At 30.6% G+C, this 23538-nt stretch overlaps 1 protein-coding gene across 1 annotated transcript; it reads right to left on the bottom strand.

The window, feature by feature from the left end:
* Positions 1-12672: 12672 nt before the first annotated feature.
* Positions 12673-16237, bottom strand: LOC126772058 (uncharacterized). Its single transcript, XM_050492234.1, has 4 exons — positions 16180-16237; positions 14457-14839; positions 13587-13699; positions 12673-12811 (listed from the first exon to the last, which is right to left on the bottom strand). Exons 1-4 carry the CDS (start codon positions 16235-16237, stop codon positions 12673-12675), a joined length of 693 nt encoding a protein of 230 aa, XP_050348191.1.
* Between the last annotated feature and the right edge of the window lie 7301 nt (positions 16238-23538).

The following is a 23538-nucleotide window of genomic DNA, read 5'->3' as shown; positions in this document are numbered from 1 at the left end:
TCGCATGAGTATATATAAAACTTGCGAGGCGAAAAGGTTTTCTACGGAAAGGACAACGGAACCTTAAAATCGAATCAATATAGGTTTATCATGTTTTTATAGAAAATTGGCAACAGTTTTTTATATTAAATGAGTTTTGGATTTTTTTACATTTGTCTTCTCAAAATCCACTACGGCATTTTGATTAAGCAAAAACAGTTATTAATTTTAATGTATCCAAACATTTTAGATCTGACCTAAATACATATGAAAGTAAAAAATAAAATAATATATGAAAATAGTTAAGGGTCTCCTTAGCTATTTTCGAGATTAAACACTACATAAATCAATATATATACTCACTGATATTGCCAATAAAGGTGGTCACTTTACAATATCACAACGTCAACGTCAACGTCTGACTCAAGACTGACGAAAATTTGCAACTCGAGTCGAGGGGCTGTTTCTTAACCATCACACGACTCCCATTGTTTCATAATCAGGTACCTAAACTGGCTGTAGTTTCGGCTCCTTTCTGTTATCTTCTTTTGTTTAATATTGAATAAAATTTTGTTTTACAGTGGATTAAGCTACCAAGAAATTTGCATTTATAAAATAATGTTTTATAGCCTTCAGGTAATTTCCTATCTACTTTCATTGTCCAGTACCCTAAAAGGGATCATAAAAATTACGACTATAGTTACTTATTGTCTTTGAAACAATTAATGTTTAAGCGCTTTACTGCTCTATTATTTTAGAGTTATCTTATACCTTTTCTCGACAATTAGAAATCTTTAAAATTCTAATATTATGAATAAAATTTATTGAAGTTGTAAAATGTTACTATTTATAAAATATATTTTCTTCATCTTCAATCGCTTTTGTTATCTTAAGGAGATAATCTTAAAACGGGGTTAGGAGGCTTTAGACATTATTAGACAACATTAAGAATTTTGTAATTGAATAAAGACTTATTTCTTACCAATCGAATTATTTTTTTATAAAATGGAACCTTACACATATTTCTCTGTCTCTCGATCTAGACTTTACATATAAGTTTTTTTTTTTTATTTTAACACAAAGATATTTATTAAAATACTGACACGCACTAAGCTAATGATCCAAACAGACTAACATTAATTACGATACAAAATATTTAATAAATTATTATACTCGATTATTTATAGACAGCGATTCTATTTATTCTATGGTCTATATTGTGCGTGGCGCTGTAATGTGGTGCTGACAATATAATACTTTAATCACCTACTTATATGGAAAAAATCAATCAATAAATAAAAGCCATTATTGACTAATATAAATTCTAACATAAATAAGTGAATAATGAAACAAATTAATAACTACCTACTTATACTGACAATGAAATCAATATTTGTTTATAATTATAAAAAAAATATTAAATTATTTTTAATCATAATTAAAAGTCGAAATATATTTCAATTAGCTTAATTATTTCTTACTCACTATAATAAAAACATGCACCGGAAATATCGAGTTTACACAGTCGCGACAAAAATAAATCATATTTACATTTCAAAATTATTAAAACAATATTAGATAATCATAAAACATACCCAAAATATCTATTAAATCTTATTTTATTTAATTCGTTACTTAAAATAATCTGTAAGGAAATCATAGTGTTAATACCGTAAGTACAAAATGTTAGTGACTTGCTTAATTCATTGATCATACCAAAATTATTTTAATGAGAAAGTTCTTTAAATTATGAATTATAATTTATTATTCCACATTTTATTCACTTTATAGCAAAAAGTTGTTAATAATATTTCCTGTGTTGTTTAAGTTCTGAATTAGATAGCGCTTTACAAATATACATAAAAATTTGGTTTAATTTATTACTTACAATGAAACCAGATGGCATCACGGTCCAGCGCCCATATAACTATATATGTACATAACATTACCTAACTAGGTTTAAGTGCCATTCTTGCAAGAGTAACTGAGACACTAAATTGGCAATATCGGTGAGAATTTATTTATTTATATAGTGTTTAATGTTATTTAAAATATTATTTATTTATTTAAGCATCTTGAAAATAGCTAAGGAGATCTTCAACTATTTCCTCATATTATTTTATATTTTATTTTTTACTTTCATATGTATTTAGGACAGACCTAAAATGTTTGGTTCATTATAAAATTAATAACTGTTTGCGCCGCTCGAACTGACTGAACGCGACGCCGCTGTAAAACGATTATTTGTAAAATCAGACGCGCATCGTCGGTAGTGGGGAATTAAGCGCGGGAGTAAGACGTGTTTCAAGAAGTCAGCAAGTTGAGTTGTTTTCGTTGAAGAAGTGAAGCCAATTGAAGCGAAGATTATTATATGAATATAAAATAGCTCTTTTAAGAGCTTGACATTACCTCATACTACGTCATTGCATGCTGCTTCTTGTTTCAAATAAACAGTTCTTTTCAGAACTATTCATTGTTTCAAACGATGACGTTGTATAATGAGGCATGCGTGGCGTGTGTATTGTTGTTGCTATGCGTACTGCTATACCTATATTGATTCGATTTCAAAGTTCCGTTATCCTTTCCGTAGAAAACCTTTTCGCCTCGCAAATTTTATATGTACTCATGCGAGATGATTTAATATTTATTTATATAATTTGTATTTATTATAAAACAAACAAAATGTAATGGGAACTCTAGCTGAACAGACTTACAGTATTCTCTCCGACATTATGTTATGTGGGTTATCGTACTTACATAACATAAACTAATCATGACATTATCAGCTAGGCCGCCCGCTTAAATAATTTTTTTTTAATAAAAAATGTTTACGTTCAAATTTGTTAATTGATTTTATGAAAATATTATATTAAACATATATTTTTTCAGACAAAATATTATTACTAAATAATGAAATTTGTACATTTGGACTTAATCGGTTATATTATTTAGTACAACTTTAATATACTTACTAGATTAAAAAGATACAGATAGAAATATTAAGATTTTAGCCGAAAACCTTATATTTTATACCTGGAAAGGACAATTGAAAAGAATGCTATTTTGAATAGCTGCTGACAATTGCTATCGGAAGCTTATTTGAACTATAACCTAAACAAAATCGAATCGATAAACAGTAATCGATGTAGTTTGTCGATAGTCGATTACTGTTTCTTAGTGTTTCTTAGATTTTATTAAGAAATATTTGTTTAATTATTTAATTACCAGTTAAAATTATTACTTCATTTGTAATATCTGATATGGACGCTGCGCAAGCCTTACTGGACCTTCATCACGGGACAAGAACTGTGGTAAGCATTTTAAGCAGCTTTATTAGCTCTACAGTAGGTAATATTTAAGATAAATATTTTTTTAAATATTCGAATTAATAATCTAATACTACATTTTTGCAGCCAGCGCCACTGCCACTTCCTAATACAAGCACCCCAAAGAGTATTCACCCAAATATTGTAATGAAAAATCTAAGAAAAATAATTCAAAATATGTCAAGAATAAACTGATGTCTGACAAAGGAACGCAAACTGACTGAGTTGAATTTACCCGAAATTAAAAAGACGTATATTATAAAAGAATTACACGCTGAAATAGAATGTCTTAAGTAAAAGCTGAAAAGAAAAAAAACGGAAACATCCTCAATTACTGTTTCATATGTAATAAACATGTAATAAATCGGGTGTTTCTAGTGATGAATATTCGGAAAACACATACCGCCGAAAATCCTACAAAAGTAAAATAAAACAAACTACTACTACTGACTTTGTTAGTAAAATATTACTTGCTTAATAATATAGTTTTTTTAATGTTAATTATTTGACATCACTAAATAACTTCTATTTATAATTATTTTTAGAGTCCTCTTGGAAACTGTGATTCAACATTTGCAAATGAACGCGATGACTTTACAAACAGTAACATGAGAGCTCGTAAAGAAGAGAAAAGAACTTTAAAACTAAGAAATACGAATTAGCCAAATAAAGAAATGGTATGGGTTTTGGCGCCTTAGTTTATTTTAAACGGAATATATTTAATAATTAATATAAACTAAATCAAGGCAAGGAAATAACTCCATAGAGCGCCTTGTCATTCAAGGCAAGGTGGATGGCACCAGACCACGTGGAAGGACGCCCATGCGATGGACCGGCCAAATAAAAACAACTGTTGGCGGTCCTTTGCATGAATGCACGAGGCTTACCACTAACAGGGACATATGGCGAAGGCTAGTGAGGCGAATAATTTTCACATCTGCGCCGAATAATTCATAATACTTCATGGCGACCACGATCGCTCTGACAAGAGTGTCACGACGAAGAAGAAGATAAACTTAATACTTTTAGGTTTTAATTGGAGACGAAAATTCATCAGTTCCAGCCAGACTTTTCAAAAACATGGACTGGACATCTTATACGAATCGCACTCGTAAATTTTTGACAGCTGTCTTTTCAAGAAAGTAGGTTTAAGTGACATTCTTGGATATGTTCACCACTTCAAAGTCGATATTCATATTATCATGGAACAATATTCTTTTCAGGGCATTGGCAACTCATTCGCTAGCAGGAAAGCCTTCACCAGCTTTTCCTGACAAACCTGATATGATATTGTTTAAACTGTGATAGAAAATTGTTCTGTACCAGAGAATGTAGTAAGGTAGTTTAAGTAACATTCATTAATGTAAAGAAAATATATTGATTTTATATCAGTTTGTATTCATTTTTCTTATTTCTTGTTTTTAGAACCAGCATAACCACGAAATGTGCTGACGAAAGCAAAATGTTTAGAACCCGTGAACAAAATAAGAAGAAGCGCAAAATAGTTGAGAAAGAAAATATTTCTCCCTATGAATCCGATTGCTCGAATTCATCTAATTAATAGTAAACTAAAAATTAGAATTAGTTATTTGGGGTCAGGGGAACCGGGACACAAGTTTCAGGTATATAAGATTATCAATCTAATATGTGGCTATTTTATTTGTCCAATAAATGTAGTGGGTTCCAATAAATAATATTAAAAACTAATTAAGTTCTGAAAATTTAGAATACCGATTATGTTATACCGATTATGTGTCCTTCTCGGAAGTAGAGTAAGTGACCGGCATCTAGTGTCATCGTGTCCTCGCCCTGTCTTCGGACTTCTGATAGACCTACTATATCCCAGTTAATACGACTTAACTCTACTTCCAATTCTGTCAGACGTTCGTCCAGCCGCAGAGAGCGTCCATTATACGTGGCCAGAAACAGTCGCTGTTTGTGGTACCCTGCCGTAGCCCGGGGATTCTTAGCACCCCCCATCGCACCGTTACCATGGCCGGTACCGTGGCCAGGAATAGTGTGATTACCGGGAATTGGGGGCCGTGAATTTTTGTCGTCGCTCATAGGGGGGTTTTTTCCTTAGTCACCACGCTTGGCAGGCGGGTTGGTGACCGCAGTGGCTGGAAATCTTTCACTAATAGCGCTGCTGCCCGCTATCAGGATTTGCATTTTCGGATTCCAGCATTTGTGTGGTTATACCGCCACGATTTCGGTCGCCAGAGCCTCGTTCGTTGATTAGCAGGATGTACCACGAGCAGGTGAGGTTGACAGTAGAGAGCCTAGGTTGTTATCGGCTCCCCTTAAACCCAGTCATATATCACACGACTATACCCATGTACCTCACACTCTTCGGTACATGCGCGCTCATCGCTACTTTACTCTACCGCCGGCTACGCAAGAAAAGTATCCAAAGTCGTCAAGGAAAACTACAGCAGCAACCCTGAAATCGTTTGTGCAGTCCCAGCTCCACGCACTATCAACCCCAGCCAAATAAGGGTTGATCCTGGATGCCTAGCAGCGACCATCTCGCACAAGTCCATCGATACTCGCTGTTCTTCGGGGGGCGGTGTTACACATAGCCAGTAGATCGCTGCATCAGCATGCTTGCCTAATGCACACGGCACCTACGACCTACATAGGCTCCACGTTTTACAAGCGCAGCAACTACAAGCAGCATTGACGTCAATCATTGACGTCAATCGAAAATTTCCTTCGAAGCCTAAAATGTGGAAGCGCCACTCTTGGTACAAACATCGACCAATTGGCATTAATTAAATTTAGTCATAGTTTCTTTACAACAGTCAATATATTCATTTTAAATTTAATTTGCATTTTTTTTTTTTGGTTCCTCCGGTTGCACCCAACGTAATTAGTTCTTTTCTCTTCTTTACGAGCTCTCATGTTACTGTTTGTAAAGTCATCGCGTTCATTTGCAAATGTTGAATCACAGTTTCCAAGAGGACTCTAAAAATAATTATAAATAGAAGTTATTTAGTGATGTCAAATAATTAACATTAAAAAAACTATATTATTAAGCAAGTAATATTTTACTAACAAAGTCAGTAGTAGTAGTTTGTTTTGTTTTACTTTTGTAGGATTTTCGGCGGTATGTGTTTTCCGAATATTCATCACTAGAAACACCCGATTTATTACATGTTTATTACATATGAAACAGTAATTGAGGATGTTTCCGTTTTTTTTCTTTTCAGCTTTTACTTAAGACATTCTATTTCAGCGTGTAATTCTTTTATAATATACGTCTTTTTAATTTCGGGTAAATTCAACTCAGTCAGTTTGCGTTCCTTTGTCAGACATCAGTTTATTCTTGACATATTTTAAATTATTTTTCTTAGATTTTTCATTACAATATTTGGGTGAATACTCTTTGGGGTGCTTGTATTAGGAAGTGGCAGTGGCGCTGGCTGCAAAAATGTAGTATTAGATTATTAATTCGAATATTTAAAAAAATATTTATCTTAAATATTACCTACTGTAAAGCTAATAAAGCTGCTTAAAATGCTTACCACAGTTCTTGTCCCGTGATGAAGGTCCAGTAAGGCTTGCGCAGCGTCCATATCAGATATTACAAATGAAGTAATCATTTTAACTGGTAATTAAATAATTAAACAAATATTTCTTAATAAAATCTAAGAAACACTAAGAAACAGTAATCGACTATCGACAAACTACATCGATTACTGTTTATCGATTCGATTTTGTTTAGGTTATAGTTCAAATAAGCTTCCGATAGCAATTGTCAGCAGCTATTCAAAATACCATTCTTTTCAATTGTCCTTTTCAGGTATAAAATATAAGGTTTTCGGCTAAAATCTTAATATTTCTATCTGTATCTTTTTAATCTAGTAAGCATATTAAAGTTGTACTAAATAATATAACTGATTAAGTCCAAATATACAAATTACATTATTTAGTAATAATATTTTGTCTGAAAAAATACATGTTTAATATAATATTTTCATAAAATCAATTAACAAATTTGAACGTAAACATTTTTTATTAAAAAAAAAATTATTTAAGCGGGCGGCCTAGCTGATAATGTCATGATTAGTTTATGTTATGTAAGTACGATAACCCACATAACATAATGTCGGAGAGAATACTGTAAGTCTGTTCAGCTAGAGTTCCCATTACATTTTGTTTGTTTTATAATAAATACAAATTATATAAATAAATATTAAATCATCTCGCATGAGTACATATAAAATTTGCGAGGCGAAAAGGTTTTCTACGGAAAGGATAACGGAACTTTGAAATCGAATCAATATAGGTATAGCAGTACGCATAGCAACAACAATACACACGCCACGCATGCCTCATTATACAACGTCATCGTTTGAAACAATGAATAGTTCTGAAAAGAACTGTTTATTTGAAACAAGAAGCAGCATGCAATGACGTAGTATGAGGTAATGTCAAGCTCTTAAAAGAGCTATTTTATATTCATATAATAATCTTCGCTTCAATTGGCTTCACTTCTTCAACGAAAACAACTCAACTTGCTGACTTCTTGAAACACGTCTTACTCCCGCGCTTAATTCCCCACTACCGACGATGCGCGGCTGATTTTACAAATAATCGTTTTACAGCGGCGTCGCGTTCAATCAGTTCGAGCGGCGCAAACAGTTATTAATTTTATAATGAACCAAACATTTTAGGTCTGTCCTAAATACATATGAAAGTAAAAAATAAAATATAAAATAATATGAGGAAATAGTTGAGGATCTCCTTAGCTATTTTCAAGATGCTTAAATAAATAAATAATATTTTAAATAACATTAAACACTATATAAATAAATAAATTCTCACCGATATTGCCAATTTAGTGTCTCAGTTACTCTTGCAAGAATGGCACTTAAACCTAGTTACGTAATCTTATGTACATATATAGTTATATGGGCGCTGGACCGTGCTGTCATCTGGTTTCATTGTAAGTAATAAATTAAACCAAATTTTTATGTATATTTTTAAAGCGCTATCTAATTCAGATCTTAAACAACACAGGAAATATTATTAACAACTTTTTGCTATAAAGTGAATAAAATGTGGAATAATAAATTATAATTCATAATTTAAAGAAATTTCTCATTAAAATAATTTTGGTATGATCAATGAATTAAGCAAGTCACTAACATTTTGTACTTACGGTGTTAACACTATGATTTCCTTACAGATTATTTTAAGTAACGAATTAAATTAAATAAGATTTAATAGATATTTTGGGTATGTTTTATGATTATCTAATGTTGTTTTAATAATTTTGAAATGTAAATATGATTTATTTTTGTCACGACTGTGTAAACTCGATATTTCCGGTGCATGTTTTTATTATAGTGAGTAATAAATAATTAAGCTAATTGATATATATTTCGACTTTTAATTAAGATTAAAAATAATTTAATATTGTTTTTATAATTATAAACAAATATTGATTTCGTTGTCAGTATAAGTGGGTAGTTGTTAATTTGTTTCATTATTCACTTATTTATGTTAGAATTTATATTAGTCAATAATGGCTTTTATTTATTGATTGATTTTTTCCATATACGTAGGTGACTAAGGTATTATATTGTCAGCACCACATTACAGCGCCACGCACAATATAGACCATAGAATAAATAGAATCGCTGTCTATAAATAATCGAGTATAATAATTTATTAAATATTTTGTATCGTAATTAATGTTAGTCTATTTGGATCATTAGCTTAGTGCGTGTCAGTATTTTAATAAATATCTTTGGGTTAAAATAAAAAAAAAAAAAACTTATATGTAAAGTCTAGATCGAGAGACAGAGAAATATGTGTAAGGTTCCATTTTATAAAAAAATAATTCGATTGTTAAGAAATAAGTCTTTATTCAATTACAAAATTCTTAATGTTGTCTAATAATGTCTAAAGCCTCCTAACCCTGTTTTAAGATTATCTCCTTAAGATAACAAAAGCGATTGAAGATGAAGAAAATATATTTTATAAATAGTAACATTTTACAACTTCAATAAATTTTATTCATAATATTAGAATTTTAAAGATTTCTAATTGTCGAGAAAATGTATAAGATAACTCTAAAATAATACAGCAGTAAAGCGCTTAAACATTAATTGTTTCAAAGACAATAAGTAACAATAGTCGTAATTTTTATGATCCCTTTTAGGGTACTGGACAATGAAAGTAGATAGGAAACCTGAAGGCTATAAAACATTATTTTATAAATGCAAGTCCTTGGTAGCTTAATCCGCTGTAAAACAAAATTTTATTCAATATTAAACAAAAGAAGATAACAGAAAGGAGCCGAAACTACAGCCAGTTTAGGTACCTGATTATGTCTACAACGATTACAGAAATCGAACTATGATATTGTTTAAACTGTGGTAGAAAATTGTTCTGTACCAAAGAATGTAGTAAGGTAAAGTTTAACTAACTTTCATTAATGTAAAGATATATTGATTTTATATCAGTTTGTATTCATTTTTCTTATTTCTTGTTTTTAGAACCAGCATAACCACGAAATGTGCTGACGAAAGCAAAATGTTTAGAACCCGTGAACAAAATAAGAAGAAGCGCAAAATAGTTGAGAAAGAAAATATTTCTCCCTATGAATCCGATTGCTCGAATTCATCTAATTAATAGTAAACTAAAAATTAGAATTAGTTATTTGGGGTCAGGGGAACCGGGACACAAGTTTCAGGTATGTAAGATTATCAATCTAATATGTGGCTATTTTATTTGTCCAATAAATGTAGTGGGTTCCAATAAATAATATTAAAGAATAATTAAGTTCTGAAAATTTAGAATACCGATTATGTTATCTAATGTTTCAGATAAAATGCAGTATCCTCTTAACGTGGATCGTGAACGTCTGGACGCTACGTAGTTCCGCCGCTGGATAGGGACTCGTAGTGCCAGTCTCAAGCCTGGAACTAGGAGGAGAGTTGGCTGCATGCAATATTGAAAACGTGTCATATCATTTTTTTAACCATATACTATTGAAATTTAATTTTTTAATTGAATAATATTTTCGCCTACCAACTGAAAATTTTCAATAAAACATAGACACGGGTGCTGTCGTATTATTTTACTCAAACATTAATATTTACAAAACAATAAAATGAATCAAAACAACTTCATTTTTAATGTGGTAATCATTGACTGCAGTGAAATTAAGGGTACTACTCGTAGACAGAGAAACTAAGCTTATCTGCCTGCGGTACTACTGTAGTGTGAGTGATATACCATTATAAACTGTGATGTGAATATTTATATATATTAAGTTTTACTCCTTACATTACACCTACTTAAAGCCTCTTTTAATCACTAGAGGAGTAAAGACAAATAAACAAACTTTGACATTCAATTGACGTGATATAATTGTTTGAGATCATAGACTAGTTTCTCTGTCTACGGTTGAGATAAAAAATAATCTATGATAATCGTTATGGATACGGGAAAAATTGCGTTTTGAATCTGTTTTTTTCATGATCCTTTTTTTCTATATTAAATATATTAATTAAAATTTAGTATGATAGGCCGCAGCCCCACCCTATCTCAATGATAGAAAATTCTTCATATGTTATCTAATTCATTCTTAAAAAGTAAAAGAGCAAACTATCAAATAAAAGCTAAAAAGTTAAATTGAAAATATTAACATTTAACTTATTACAGATAATAAATGCCAACATTCCTTGTCCCACCTAGGGTGGTTAACAGCATAGTTGGAAAATTGAAACATTAGATACTTGACTTAACAGAGAAACTAATAGACCAAGGGGCCGTCAAACCGCGATTGAGACAGAATTAGTATGTCAATGTATGCGTATAATGTTGCCATAGTAACTGCATTCACAGACATTTCATTAGCTGACGCTGCCAGCACTTACGTGATAAATAATTATAGGTTATGATTAATAAACAACAGAAAATCCTATTATGTTCAGGATTTTAATGCGACATAAGGTTGCGTACTATAACATCAATAATGATCACTGATAAACTATAATTAGGGATAAAACCGTCATTCTTACGCGTGATAATACACGCCGGCAATTTGCTACTTGCTATCGCTTTAACATGAAATAAAACGACAATGCACCATTGGATAATCTTCGATATGATATAAGGATGGTTTTCACTGGGTTAGAATAGTTTTCTAACATAAAAATAAGCAAAAATTGAACAATAAACACAATGAACTGATATATAAATATATGATAATACTAGTTATGCGATAAGGAACAAAAGATTTTATAATTCTATCTTTGTCTTTTGTAACGTAATTTTCGTTCTCTTTCTTGTATAAGTAAGAAGGAAATCGTCATTGCGTCTATTACTTTCTCTGTCTACGATATGAATCTATACGCCATTTTTTCGTGAATCCTTAGTGAATTTTAGTTACCTAGTAATTGTATTTATACAATGATGATTGTCTGACTATAACTTTAGATTACCGATTCATTGATTATTATTGTAACTTACCGATTATTAGATTACATCAAACTCCATAACAAGGTTACTAAGGCGTACCTACTAAAAGCAAATCTTAACCAACATTGTTGCAGCCTCAAATATGTCTCCAATCTATGGAGTGCAAATGTATTGTAAACATATAGGTAAAATTGTAAAGGTATTATTTTATTCGTAACAGTGGTAGTCGTGTAAGTCGTGCCAGTGGTACGAATTGCGACAATTTTAAAAGCTTAATTTGAAAATTAATTTAAAAAAGATTTAGTTTTATGATAACTAACTTATAATAGACGATACTAAAAATACTAAACCCTGAATAAACATCCAATGAATGTAGTTTATATGACACGAAAATTCTGTATGAATCGAATTTTTTTTTTTAATTCTCTCGTCTTTACTAAAATAATAATAAATTTAATATTTTTTTTTGAGTTAAGTAACTAAGTACGTACGACTCTTTTTATAGAGAGAAAGTCATAAGATTAATCTATTACACTGCTTTACAATGGTTGACAGTCGCGAACGACTGACACAAAAAATGAAAACTCAGTGGTAGGTACCTAGTTGACCCTGCTACTACAAATGTTCAAATGTGTACCCTCGATCTTAGATTAAACTTTACATGTTTACATTGGGTTATTTCGATGCTGTTATATTTATGAGCAAAAAAAAAACTAAGATACCGTTATGCTTTATTTTCATATCTATAGTTACAGTTACCGCGGTTTGTTGGTAATGACATTTAAATTTGTACTTGATTCATTATGGTCATTGTGGTCAAAAAAAAAGCTAAAAAATATATTTTATTTAATAGTAATTACATATTTTCAATTGAATAATATATAATTGAATAAATGGTAAAAATTGATCTTAGATCTTTGTCTCCTTAATCTCAAACAGTGGTGGATTCGCCCGATGTCGCAGAAGATGGCGGGACGTTCTCTCGGTTTTGTTGTTCGCGCTTTTTTCTGTACCGTTGACGATTTCTATATAACTTTGCTTCGTCCGAACATTTTGTCGTAATTGAACTCCTGTAATTTTTTTAACACTAAGTCTCCGGACTACAAAAACATATTTTGTCATTTGCTTAATTACTTTTAATAATTAGTTTTAGGTAAAAAATTTTTTGTTAGATGGTATAATACAAATATATTCTATTTTCTTAATAAAATATCTAAACATTAAAAAGTTTAAGGGTACAAAAGTTATGGGATTAAAATATGAATACCAACCTAACAATCCTTTTAGGAACATTGCACCTTTCAGCGACGGTGTTGACAATATCGTCTACTAATTTGGGGTCCAATTGCTTTTTCGGTGGTTTATTCGCAAACGCTGGTGACTGCTTTCCAGTTAAGGAATGAGTGGCTAGAATTCTAAAAAGGTTTATTTTTAATTAATTCATTTTTATTAATATTTTCAAAGATACTTAACGTATTAAGACATAGTCCTTTATTTTAACATTTGGTGCCGCAGATTTCAGTTTGAGGCAAGTGACTCTAATAACTTCGTTTATTAGGGACATTTTTTAAATTAATGTATAATAAGGATCAGCAGCGGATTAAACGAACTTGACCACCGAGGCAATTCGTTTACGTACCATATTTTATTAGGCTTAATCTAAATGAAAAATGCTTTCAAATATTAATCTCGGTTATTATTACGTTATTAATTAAACTATATATTTTTTTAAATATATTTTAATTTTACTAAGAATAATTAAAACGGAGCATTATACAAGGACAATGTAAGAAATAATGCATTTGATTAATTTCTATTTAAATGTTAACCGAAATTAGTAATTACCTTCTAGGAAAGACGGATTGCAACAATCGTCTCGTCGCTGAGGTGTGAGAAGTCCAATCGATTTCTGCCATTAGTCTGGCAGGCACGGTGACATTGCCGTTTCCAATTGAAACCTACGAATTAAAAATACTTTAATAATTATATTGATTTCACTGTCGGTATAAGTAGGTAGTTGTTAATTTTTTTCATTATTCACTTATTTATGTTAGAATTTATATTAATCAATAATGGCTTTTATTTATTGATTGATCTTTTCCCTATAAACAGGTGATTAAGGTATTATATAGTCAGCACCTCATTACAGCGCCACATACAAAATAGACCATAGAATAAATAGAATCGCTGTCTATAAATAATCGAGTATAATAATTTATTAAATATTTTGTATCGTAATTCATAATAAAAAATAACTTTAGTCTAATGCTATTTGTTTTTATTTAAAAATTTTGAAATCAAATTAGGACCATAGAAATTTTATAATTCAGTTGATTATGAGTCCTATGTAATATAAATATGTTTGCAGCCTTTAAGTTGTGAAAGCACATATATAAAGATCCCGGATGGACCAATAATAATGTTGCTGGATTTTTTTTAAGAAATTGTCAGTAGCAGCTCGGACTTCCGAAGTTAGCAGTTTTAACAGCCTTGCCTCGGAAAGCTCGAAAGCCTTTAGATCTGCACCTGGTCTCTTTCAGTAAATTACTTTTACCCATTGGACGCCAGTGATAGAGAGATACGTTATATATTCTGTGCTAATATTAAAGTCTATTTGGATCATTAGGTCAAGTTTACGTCGAACTTTAGAGGTAATTAAATTTTATATACTTAACTACTTATGTATACACATGAATAATATATAAACATACAAACCATATCAACATTGTTAACCGACAATGGCAAACATGCGTTAGTAGTCTGCGCTGATACTCTACGTATTTTTAAGCCACCAGCCATCTCATCCATTTCGAGCTCAACACTTGACGTATTTTGAAGAACAATGGTCGGTTCTTCTACTGCTAAAATCTCTTCATTCTCATCTAGTCCTCGATCTTCAGATGTCCTATCCATTATTGATCGTCTTTCATTTTTTTCAAAATTAGATAATACGGCTAGGACCTGCTGGTACAAGCGTTTTAATGCCGTTTCCAGTTCTTCTAAATTGACACTTGAAGGATAATCGAGAACAGGATCGGTCTGCGTTCCTTGATCGTTCCTCTCGGGTAGATTTGGCATGGGTAATGATTGATTTGCGGCTGAAAAATAAAAGAAAATCTTGTTATTTATGACTTAAATGGCTAAGAGTAAACCTATTATGACTGGCTTAATAGAACATTCAGCATTGCATTGCTTCTTTCCTATTTTTGATTTTCTATTGTCAAAAGGGAATATGTTATATACAGGAGAAGGTAACCCAAAGCTAATATACCACTTTTAATCGTAACCTATTGAAATAATTGTAAATATTTGAATCAGTGCTGTAACTCGGCGGCCGACCAATCATCGTCAGTTGGCTGACTCGCCTAGCGTTGAAAGTTTTCAAGGTAAAACAAAAAACTTTTTAATTTAATTTAATCGTATATTTCGAACACTTAGTCTTTTACTATATATATATAATAAAATGTAACTGATCACTGTCTGTACATGCAAGATATTTGAGTAAAACTATTATCGTGGGCCTTAAGGTTTACGCGTTCTTTCCCGACGAGCTCACTTTTTACACACAATCAATGCATGACAAAATAATATTGTTCACGATTTCGCAGAAGATTATTGTTTTTATAATTATTTAAGCACATCTGTTATTTGTCGATTATTATTTTATATGGTATACATACTTAATACTTATACAACTTTTTGAAGAACTCAAATACTAATTAGTACCTCGGTAGGTATATATTAAACATAGGTACTCCGTTTATATATTTTATATACGAGGATATAGTAAAGATTAAAAAAACCGTATTGATTAATGTGAGATTGCTTCTGTCGAAAAATAAATGCTTCAAAAATGTATACTACGACGCGATCTCGATATCGATATACGATCTTCTTACAATTTATTATATTCATAAAATATACGAGATTTTATAAGTCTTAATAACTATAAGGCTGGTCACAGTTAAATAAATTTAGGCTTAGATATATAATGACCGTTTTTACAGTTATATGATTCCCCTAAATTAAGCTAGGTGGCTCGCTTGAAAATTTTTAAATTATTTTTTACAAATTTTCGCCCGTGTATTCAATGGAGGTATATAAGTTATAAATATAGTATAGTTCGGTCAGTAATAGTATCGTTACAATATTCTAATAATATTTTACTTCAGTTATTAATTGATCTAAAACATTTGAGAAATGCATCGGTTGCGTACTGTCTCATGTGTAACGAAATCTTTTGTTTGATATTTATTGGGAGACAAATGTTGGGTACTTAGGTATCCTTAGTTCAAAAGAAACCATTTTAGTTTTATCGTTACCTGCGTTGCGACGCCAATAGATATTGTTTCGACTGTTAAAATTTAAACGTTATAAATTAAAATTAATCCTTATTCAGATTTGTTATCTATCTATAATAAAAGAAGCTATCACTTACCACGTGTGTTGTAGCGAAGCTCAAGCAGCGCTTCAGCCGCCTCGATATCGGTGAACATCTTATAAAGGGAAATGAATTGCAATTTAAAATAAATAAATATTTCTAAATAAAAGCTCACTAAGTAACAGTAAAATTATCGATTCGATTTTGTTTAGTAGTTACAGTTCAAATAAGATTCCGATAGCAATTGTCAGCAGTTATTCAAGGTACCGTGATTTTAAATTGTCCATTTCAGGTATAAAATATAAGGTAGATGTTTTATGCATTACTTTGTATAACACGGCAACCTCAATAAACCTATTGTTTATTTCCTTATCCTTTTGGATGCTCTTTTCTAGAACGAATGTTTCTACTTGTATCTTTTTAAACTAGTAGGTATTATACTAAAGTTGTACTAAGCAATATAACCGATTAAGTCCAAATAAAGTTAAATGAAATCATTTTTTGAAATGTTTGTTAACTCTTATTATACAAATTTCATTATTTAGTAATTATATTTTGTCTGAAAAAATACATGCTTAATACAATATTTTTATTAAATCTATTAACAATAAATTTGAACGCAAACATTTATTAATTAAACAACTAAATTTAAGCGGGTGGCCTAGCCTATAAGGTCATGATTATTTTATGTTATGTGGGTAATTGGAATGCCGGAGAGACTTCATCTAGAGTTCCCATTAAATTTTAAAGTCTATTTTTTAAATCATTTGCAAAATAAAATTAAAAATAATGAGGTCTCATTGCATACCACTTTTTTTCTCCCTGGACACATTTCTATATTTAAAAATAGTGAATTAAATCTTTTCACCATCTAGTAAATCACTAATAAACAATAAAAATTAAATATTTGTTCGTTTCATCATAAATACAAATTATATAAATGAATATTAAATCATCTCGCATGAGTATATATAAAACTTGCGAGGCGAAAAGGTTTTCAACGGAACCTTAAAATCGAATCAATATAGGTTTATCATGTTTTTATAGAAAATTGGCAACAGTTTTTTATATTAAATGAGTTTTGGATTTTTTTACATTTGTCTTCTCAAAATCCACTACGGCATTTTGATTAAGCAAAAACAGTTATTAATTTTAATGCATCCAAACATTTTAGATCTGACCTAAATACATATGAAAGTAAAAAATAAAATAATATATGAAAATAGTTAAGGGTCTCCTTAGCTATTTTCGAGATTAAACACTACATAAATCAATATATATACTCACTGATATTGCCAATTAGGTGGTCACTTTACAATATCACAACGTCAACGTCAACGTCTGACTCAAGACTGACGAAAATTTGCAACTCGAGTCGAGGGGCTGTTTCTTAACCACCACACGACTCCCATTGTTTCATAATCAGTTACCTAAACTGGCTGTAGTTTCGGCTCCTTTCTGTTATCTTCTTTTGTTTAATATTGAATAAAATTTTGTTTTACAGCGGATTAAGCTACCAAGAACTTGCATTTATAAAATAATGTTTTATAGCCTTCAGGTTTCCTATCTACTTTCATTGTCCAGTACCCTAAAAGGGATCATAAAAATTACGACTATTGTTACTTATTGTCTTTGAAACAATTAATGTTTAAGCGCTTTACTGCTGTATTATTTTAGAGTTATCTTACACATTTTCTCGACAATTAGAAATCTTTAAAATTCTAATATTATGAATAAAATTTATTGAAGTTGTAAAATGTTACTATTTATAAAATATATTTTCTTCATCTTCAATCGCTTTTGTTATCTTAAGGAGATCATCTTAAAACAGGGTTAGGAGGCTTTAGACATTATTAGACAACATTAAGAATTTTGTAATTGAATAAAGACTTATTTCTTACCAATCGAATTATTTTTTTATAAAATGGAACCTTACACATATTTCTCTGTCTCTCGATCTAGACTTTACATATAAGTTTTTTTTTTTATTTTAACACAAAGATATTTATTAAAATACTGACACGCACTAAGCTCTTCGATCTTACTTCGAAAACTCTAAAGTTTGACGTAAACTTGACCTAATGATCCAAATAGACTAACATTAATTACGATACAAAATATTTAATAAATTATTATACTCGATTATTTATAGACAGCGATTCTATTTATTCTATGGTCTATATTGTGCGTGGCGCTGTAATGTGGTGCTGACAATATAATACTTTAATCACCTACTTATATGGAAAAAATCAATCAATAAATAAAAGCCATTATTGACTAATATAAATTCTAACATAAATAAGTGAATAATGAAACAAATTAATAACTACCTACTTATACTGACAATGAAATCAATATTTGTTTATAATTATAAAAAAAATATTAAATTATTTTTAATCTTAATTAAAAGTCGAAATATATTTCAATTAGCTTAATTATTTCTTACTCACTATAATAAAAACATGCACCGGAAATATCGAGTTTACACAGTCGCGACAAAAATAAATCATATTTACATTTCAAAATTATTAAAACAATATTAGATAATCATAAAACATACCCAAAATATCTATTAAATCTTATTTTATTTAATTCGTTACTTAAAATAATCTGTAAGGAAATCATAGTGTTAATACCGTAAGTACAAAATGTTAGTGACTTGCTTAATTCATTGATCATACCAAAATTATTTTAATGAGAAAGTTCTTTAAATTATGAATTATAATTTATTATTCCACATTTTATTCACTTTATAGCAAAAAGTTGTTAATAATATTTCCTGTGTTGTTTAAGTTCTGAATTAGATAGCGCTTTACAAATATACATAAAAATTTGGTTTAATTTATTACTTACAATGAAACCAGATGGCATCACGGTCCAGCGCCCATATAACTATATATGTACATAACATTACCTATCTAGGTTTAAGTGCCATTCTTGCAAGAGTAACTGAGACACTAAATTGGCAATATCGGTGAGAATTTATTTATTTATATAGTGTTTAATGTTATTTAAAATATTATTTATTTATTTAAGCATCTTGAAAATAGCTAAGGAGATCTTCAACTATTTCCTCATATTATTTTATATTTTATTTTTTACTTTCATATGTATTTAGGACAGACCTAAAATGTTTGGTTCATTATAAAATTAATTACTGTTTGCGCCGCTCGAACTGACTGAACGCGACGCCGCTGTAAAACGATTATTTGTAAAATCAGCCGCGCATCGTCGGTAGTGGGGAATTAAGCGCGGGAGTAAGACGTGTTTCAAGAAGTCAGCAAGTTGAGTTGTTTTCGTTGAAGAAGTGAAGCCAATTGAAGCGAAGATTATTATATGAATATAAAATAGCTCTTTTAAGAGCTTGACATTACCTCATACTACGTCATTGCATGCTGCTTCTTGTTTCAAATAAACAGTTCTTTTCAGAACTATTCATTGTTTCAAACGATGACGTTGTATAATGAGGCATGCGTGGCGTGTGTATTGTTGTTGCTATGCGTACTGCTATACCTATATTGATTCGATTTCAAAGTTCCGTTATCCTTTCCGTAGAAAACCTTTTCGCCTCGCAAATTTTATATGTACTCATGCGAGATGATTTAATATTTATTTATATAATTTGTATTTATTATAAAACAAACAAAATGTAATGGGAACTCTAGCTGAACAGACTTACAGTATTCTCTCCGACATTATGTTATGTGGGTTATCGTACTTACATAACATAAACTAATCATGACATTATCAGCTAGGCCGCCCGCTTAAATAATTTTTTTTTAATAAAAAATGTTTACGTTCAAATTTGTTAATTGATTTTATGAAAATATTATATTAAACATATATTTTTTCAGACAAAATATTATTACTAAATAATGAAATTTGTACATTTGGACTTAATCGGTTATATTATTTAGTACAACTTTAATATACTTACTAGATTAAAAAGATACAGATAGAAATATTAAGATTTTAGCCGAAAACCTTATATTTTATACCTGGAAAGGACAATTGAAAAGAATGCTATTTTGAATAGCTGCTGACAATTGCTATCGGAAGCTTATTTGAACTATAACCTAAACAAAATCGAATCGATAAACAGTAATCGATGTAGTTTGTCGATAGTCGATTACTGTTTCTTAGTGTTTCTTAGATTTTATTAAGAAATATTTGTTTAATTATTTAATTACCAGTTAAAATGATTACTTCATTTGTAATATCTGATATGGACGCTGCGCAAGCCTTACTGGACCTTCATCACGGGACAAGAACTGTGGTAAGCATTTTAAGCAGCTTTATTAGCTTTACAGTAGGTAATATTTAAGATAAATATTTTTTTAAATATTCGAATTAATAATCTAATACTACATTTTTGCAGCCAGCGCCACTGCCACTTCCTAATACAAGCACCCCAAAGAGTATTCACCCAAATATTGTAATGAAAAATCTAAGAAAAATAATTTAAAATATGTCAAGAATAAACTGATGTCTGACAAAGGAACGCAAACTGACTGAGTTGAATTTACCCGAAATTAAAAAGACGTATATTATAAAAGAATTACACGCTGAAATAGAATGTCTTAAGTAAAAGCTGAAAAGAAAAAAAACGGAAACATCCTCAATTACTGTTTCATATGTAATAAACATGTAATAAATCGGGTGTTTCTAGTGATGAATATTCGGAAAACACATACCGCCGAAAATCCTACAAAAGTAAAACAAAACAAACTACTACTACTGACTTTGTTAGTAAAATATTACTTGCTTAATAATATAGTTTTTTTAATGTTAATTATTTGACATCACTAAATAACTTCTATTTATAATTATTTTTAGAGTCCTCTTGGAAACTGTGATTCAACATTTGCAAATGAACGCGATGACTTTACAAACAGTAACATGAGAGCTCGTAAAGAAGAGAAAAGAACTTTAAAACTAAGAAATACGAATTAGTCAAATAAAGAAATGGTATGGGTTTTGGCGCCTTAGTTTATTTTAAACGGAATATATTTAATAATTAATATAAACTAAATCAAGGCAAGGAAATAACTCCATAGAGCGCCTTGTCATTCAAGGCAAGGTGGATGGCACCAGACCACGTGGAAGGACGCCCATGCTATGGGCCGGCCAAATAAAAACAACTGTTGGCGGTCCTTTGCATGAATGCACGAGGCTTACCACTAACAGGGACATATGGCGAAGGCTAGTGAGGCGAATAATTTTCACATCTGCGCCGAATAATTCATAATACTTCATGGCGACCACGATCGCTCTGACAAGAGTGTCACGACGAAGAAGAAGATAAACTTAATACTTTTAGGTTTTAATTGGAGACGAAAATCCATCAGTTCCAGCCAGACTTTTCAAAAACATGGACTGGACATCTTGTACGAATCGCACTCGTAAATTTTTGACAGCTGTCTTTTCAAGAAAGTAGGTTTAAGTGACATTCTTGGATATGTTCACCACTTCAAAGTCGATATTCATATTATCATGCAACAATATTCTTTTCAGGGTATTGGCAACTCATTCGTTAACAGGAAAGCCTTCACCAGCTTTTCCTGACAAACCTGATATGATATTGTTTAAACTGTGGTAGAAAATTGTTCTGTACCAGAGAATGTAGTAAGGTAAAGCTTAACTAACTTTCATTAATGTAAAGATATATTGATTTTATATCAGTTTGTATTCATTTTTCTTATTTCTTGTGTTTAGAACCAGCATAACCACGAAATGTGCTGACGAAAGCAAAATGTTTAGAACCCGTGAACAAAATAAGAAGAAGCGCAAAATAGTTGAGAAAGAAAATATTTCTCCCTATGAATCCGATTGCTCGAATTCATCTAATTAATAGTAAACTAAAAATTAGAATTAGTTATTTGGGGTCAGGGGAACCGGGACACAAGTTTCAGGTATGTAAGATTATCAATCTAATATGTGGCTATTTTATTTGTCCAATAAATGTAGTGGGTTCCAATAAATAATATTAAAGAATAATTAAGTTCTGAAAATTTAGAATACCGATTATGTTATCTAATGTTTCAGATAAAATGCAGTATCCTCTTAACGTGGATCGTGAACGTCTGGACGCTACGTAGTTCCGCCGCTGGATAGGGACTCGTAGTGCCAGTCTCAAGCCTGGAACTAGGAGGAGAGTTGGCTGCATGCAATATTGAAAACGTGTCATATCATTTTTTTAACCATATACTATTAAAATTTAATTTTTTAATTGAATAATATTTTCGCCTACCAACTGAAAATTTTCAATAAAACATAGACACGGGTGCTGTCGTTTTAATTTACTCAAACATTAATATTTACAAAACAATAAAATGAATCAAAACAACTTCATTTTTAATGTGGTAATCATTGAGTGCAGTAAAATTAAGGGTACTACTCGTAGACAGAGAAACTAAGCTTATCTGCCTGCGGTACTACTGTAGTGTGAGTGATATACCATTATAAATTGTGATATGAATATTTATATATATATATATATATATATATATATATATATATAAGTTAAGTTAAGTTAATATATAAGTTTAGTTATATATAAGTTAAGTTAAGTTAAGTTTTACTCCTTACATTACACCTACTTAAAGCCTCTTTTAATCACTAGAGGAGTAAAGACAAATAAACAAACTTTGACGTTCAATTGACGTGATATAATTGTTTGAGATCATAGACTAGTTTCTCTGTCTACGGTTGAGATAAAAAATAATCTATGATATTCGTTATAGGTACGGGAAAAATTGCGTTTTGAATCTGTTTTTTTCATGATCCTTTTTTTCTATATTAAATATATTAATTAAAATTTAGTATGATAGGCCGCAGCCCCACCCTATCTCAATGATAGAAAATTCTTCATATGTTATCTAATTCATTCTTAAAACATAGTATTATGTAAAAGAGCAAACTATCAAATAAAAGCTAAAAAGTTAAATTGAAAATATTAACATTTAACTTATTACAGATAATAAATGCCAACATTCCTTGTCCCACCTAGGGTGGTTAACAGCATAGTTGGAAAATTGAAACATTAGATACTTGACTTAGACAGAGAAACTAATAGACCAAGGGGCCGTCAAACCGCGATTGAGACAGAATTAGTATGTCAATGTGTGCGTATAATGTTGCCATAGTAACTGCATTCACAGACATTTCATTAGCTGACGCTGCCAGCACTTACGTGATAAATAATTATAGGTTATGATTAATAAACAACAGAAAATCCTATTATGTTCAGGATTTTAATGCGACATAAGGTTGCGTACTATAACATCAATAATGATCACTGATAAACTATAATTAGGGATAAAACCGTCATTCTTACGCGTGATAATACACGCCGGCAATTTGCTACTTGCTATCGCTTTAACATGAAATAAAACGACAATGCACCATTGGATAATC

This window comes from Nymphalis io, chromosome 11 (genome assembly GCF_905147045.1).
Source record: "Nymphalis io chromosome 11, ilAglIoxx1.1, whole genome shotgun sequence".
NCBI lineage: Eukaryota > Metazoa > Arthropoda > Insecta > Lepidoptera > Nymphalidae > Nymphalis > Nymphalis io.
Note: the sequence above shows the minus strand (reverse complement) of the source record. Positions and strands in the feature narration are given on the sequence as shown.

Coding starts and splice junctions, on each gene's coding strand:
- LOC126772058 (XM_050492234.1), bottom strand. CDS start 16,237: ATGTTCACCGATATCGAGGCGGCTGAAGCGCTGCTTGAGCTTCGCTAC. Junction 14,840..16,179: donor GCTTCGCTACAACACACGTG/GTAAGTGATAGC, acceptor TTTATTTTTCAG/CCGCAAATCAATCATTACCC. Junction 13,700..14,456: donor CGGTTAACAATGTTGATATG/GTTTGTATGTTT, acceptor TTTAATTCGTAG/GTTTCAATTGGAAACGGCAA.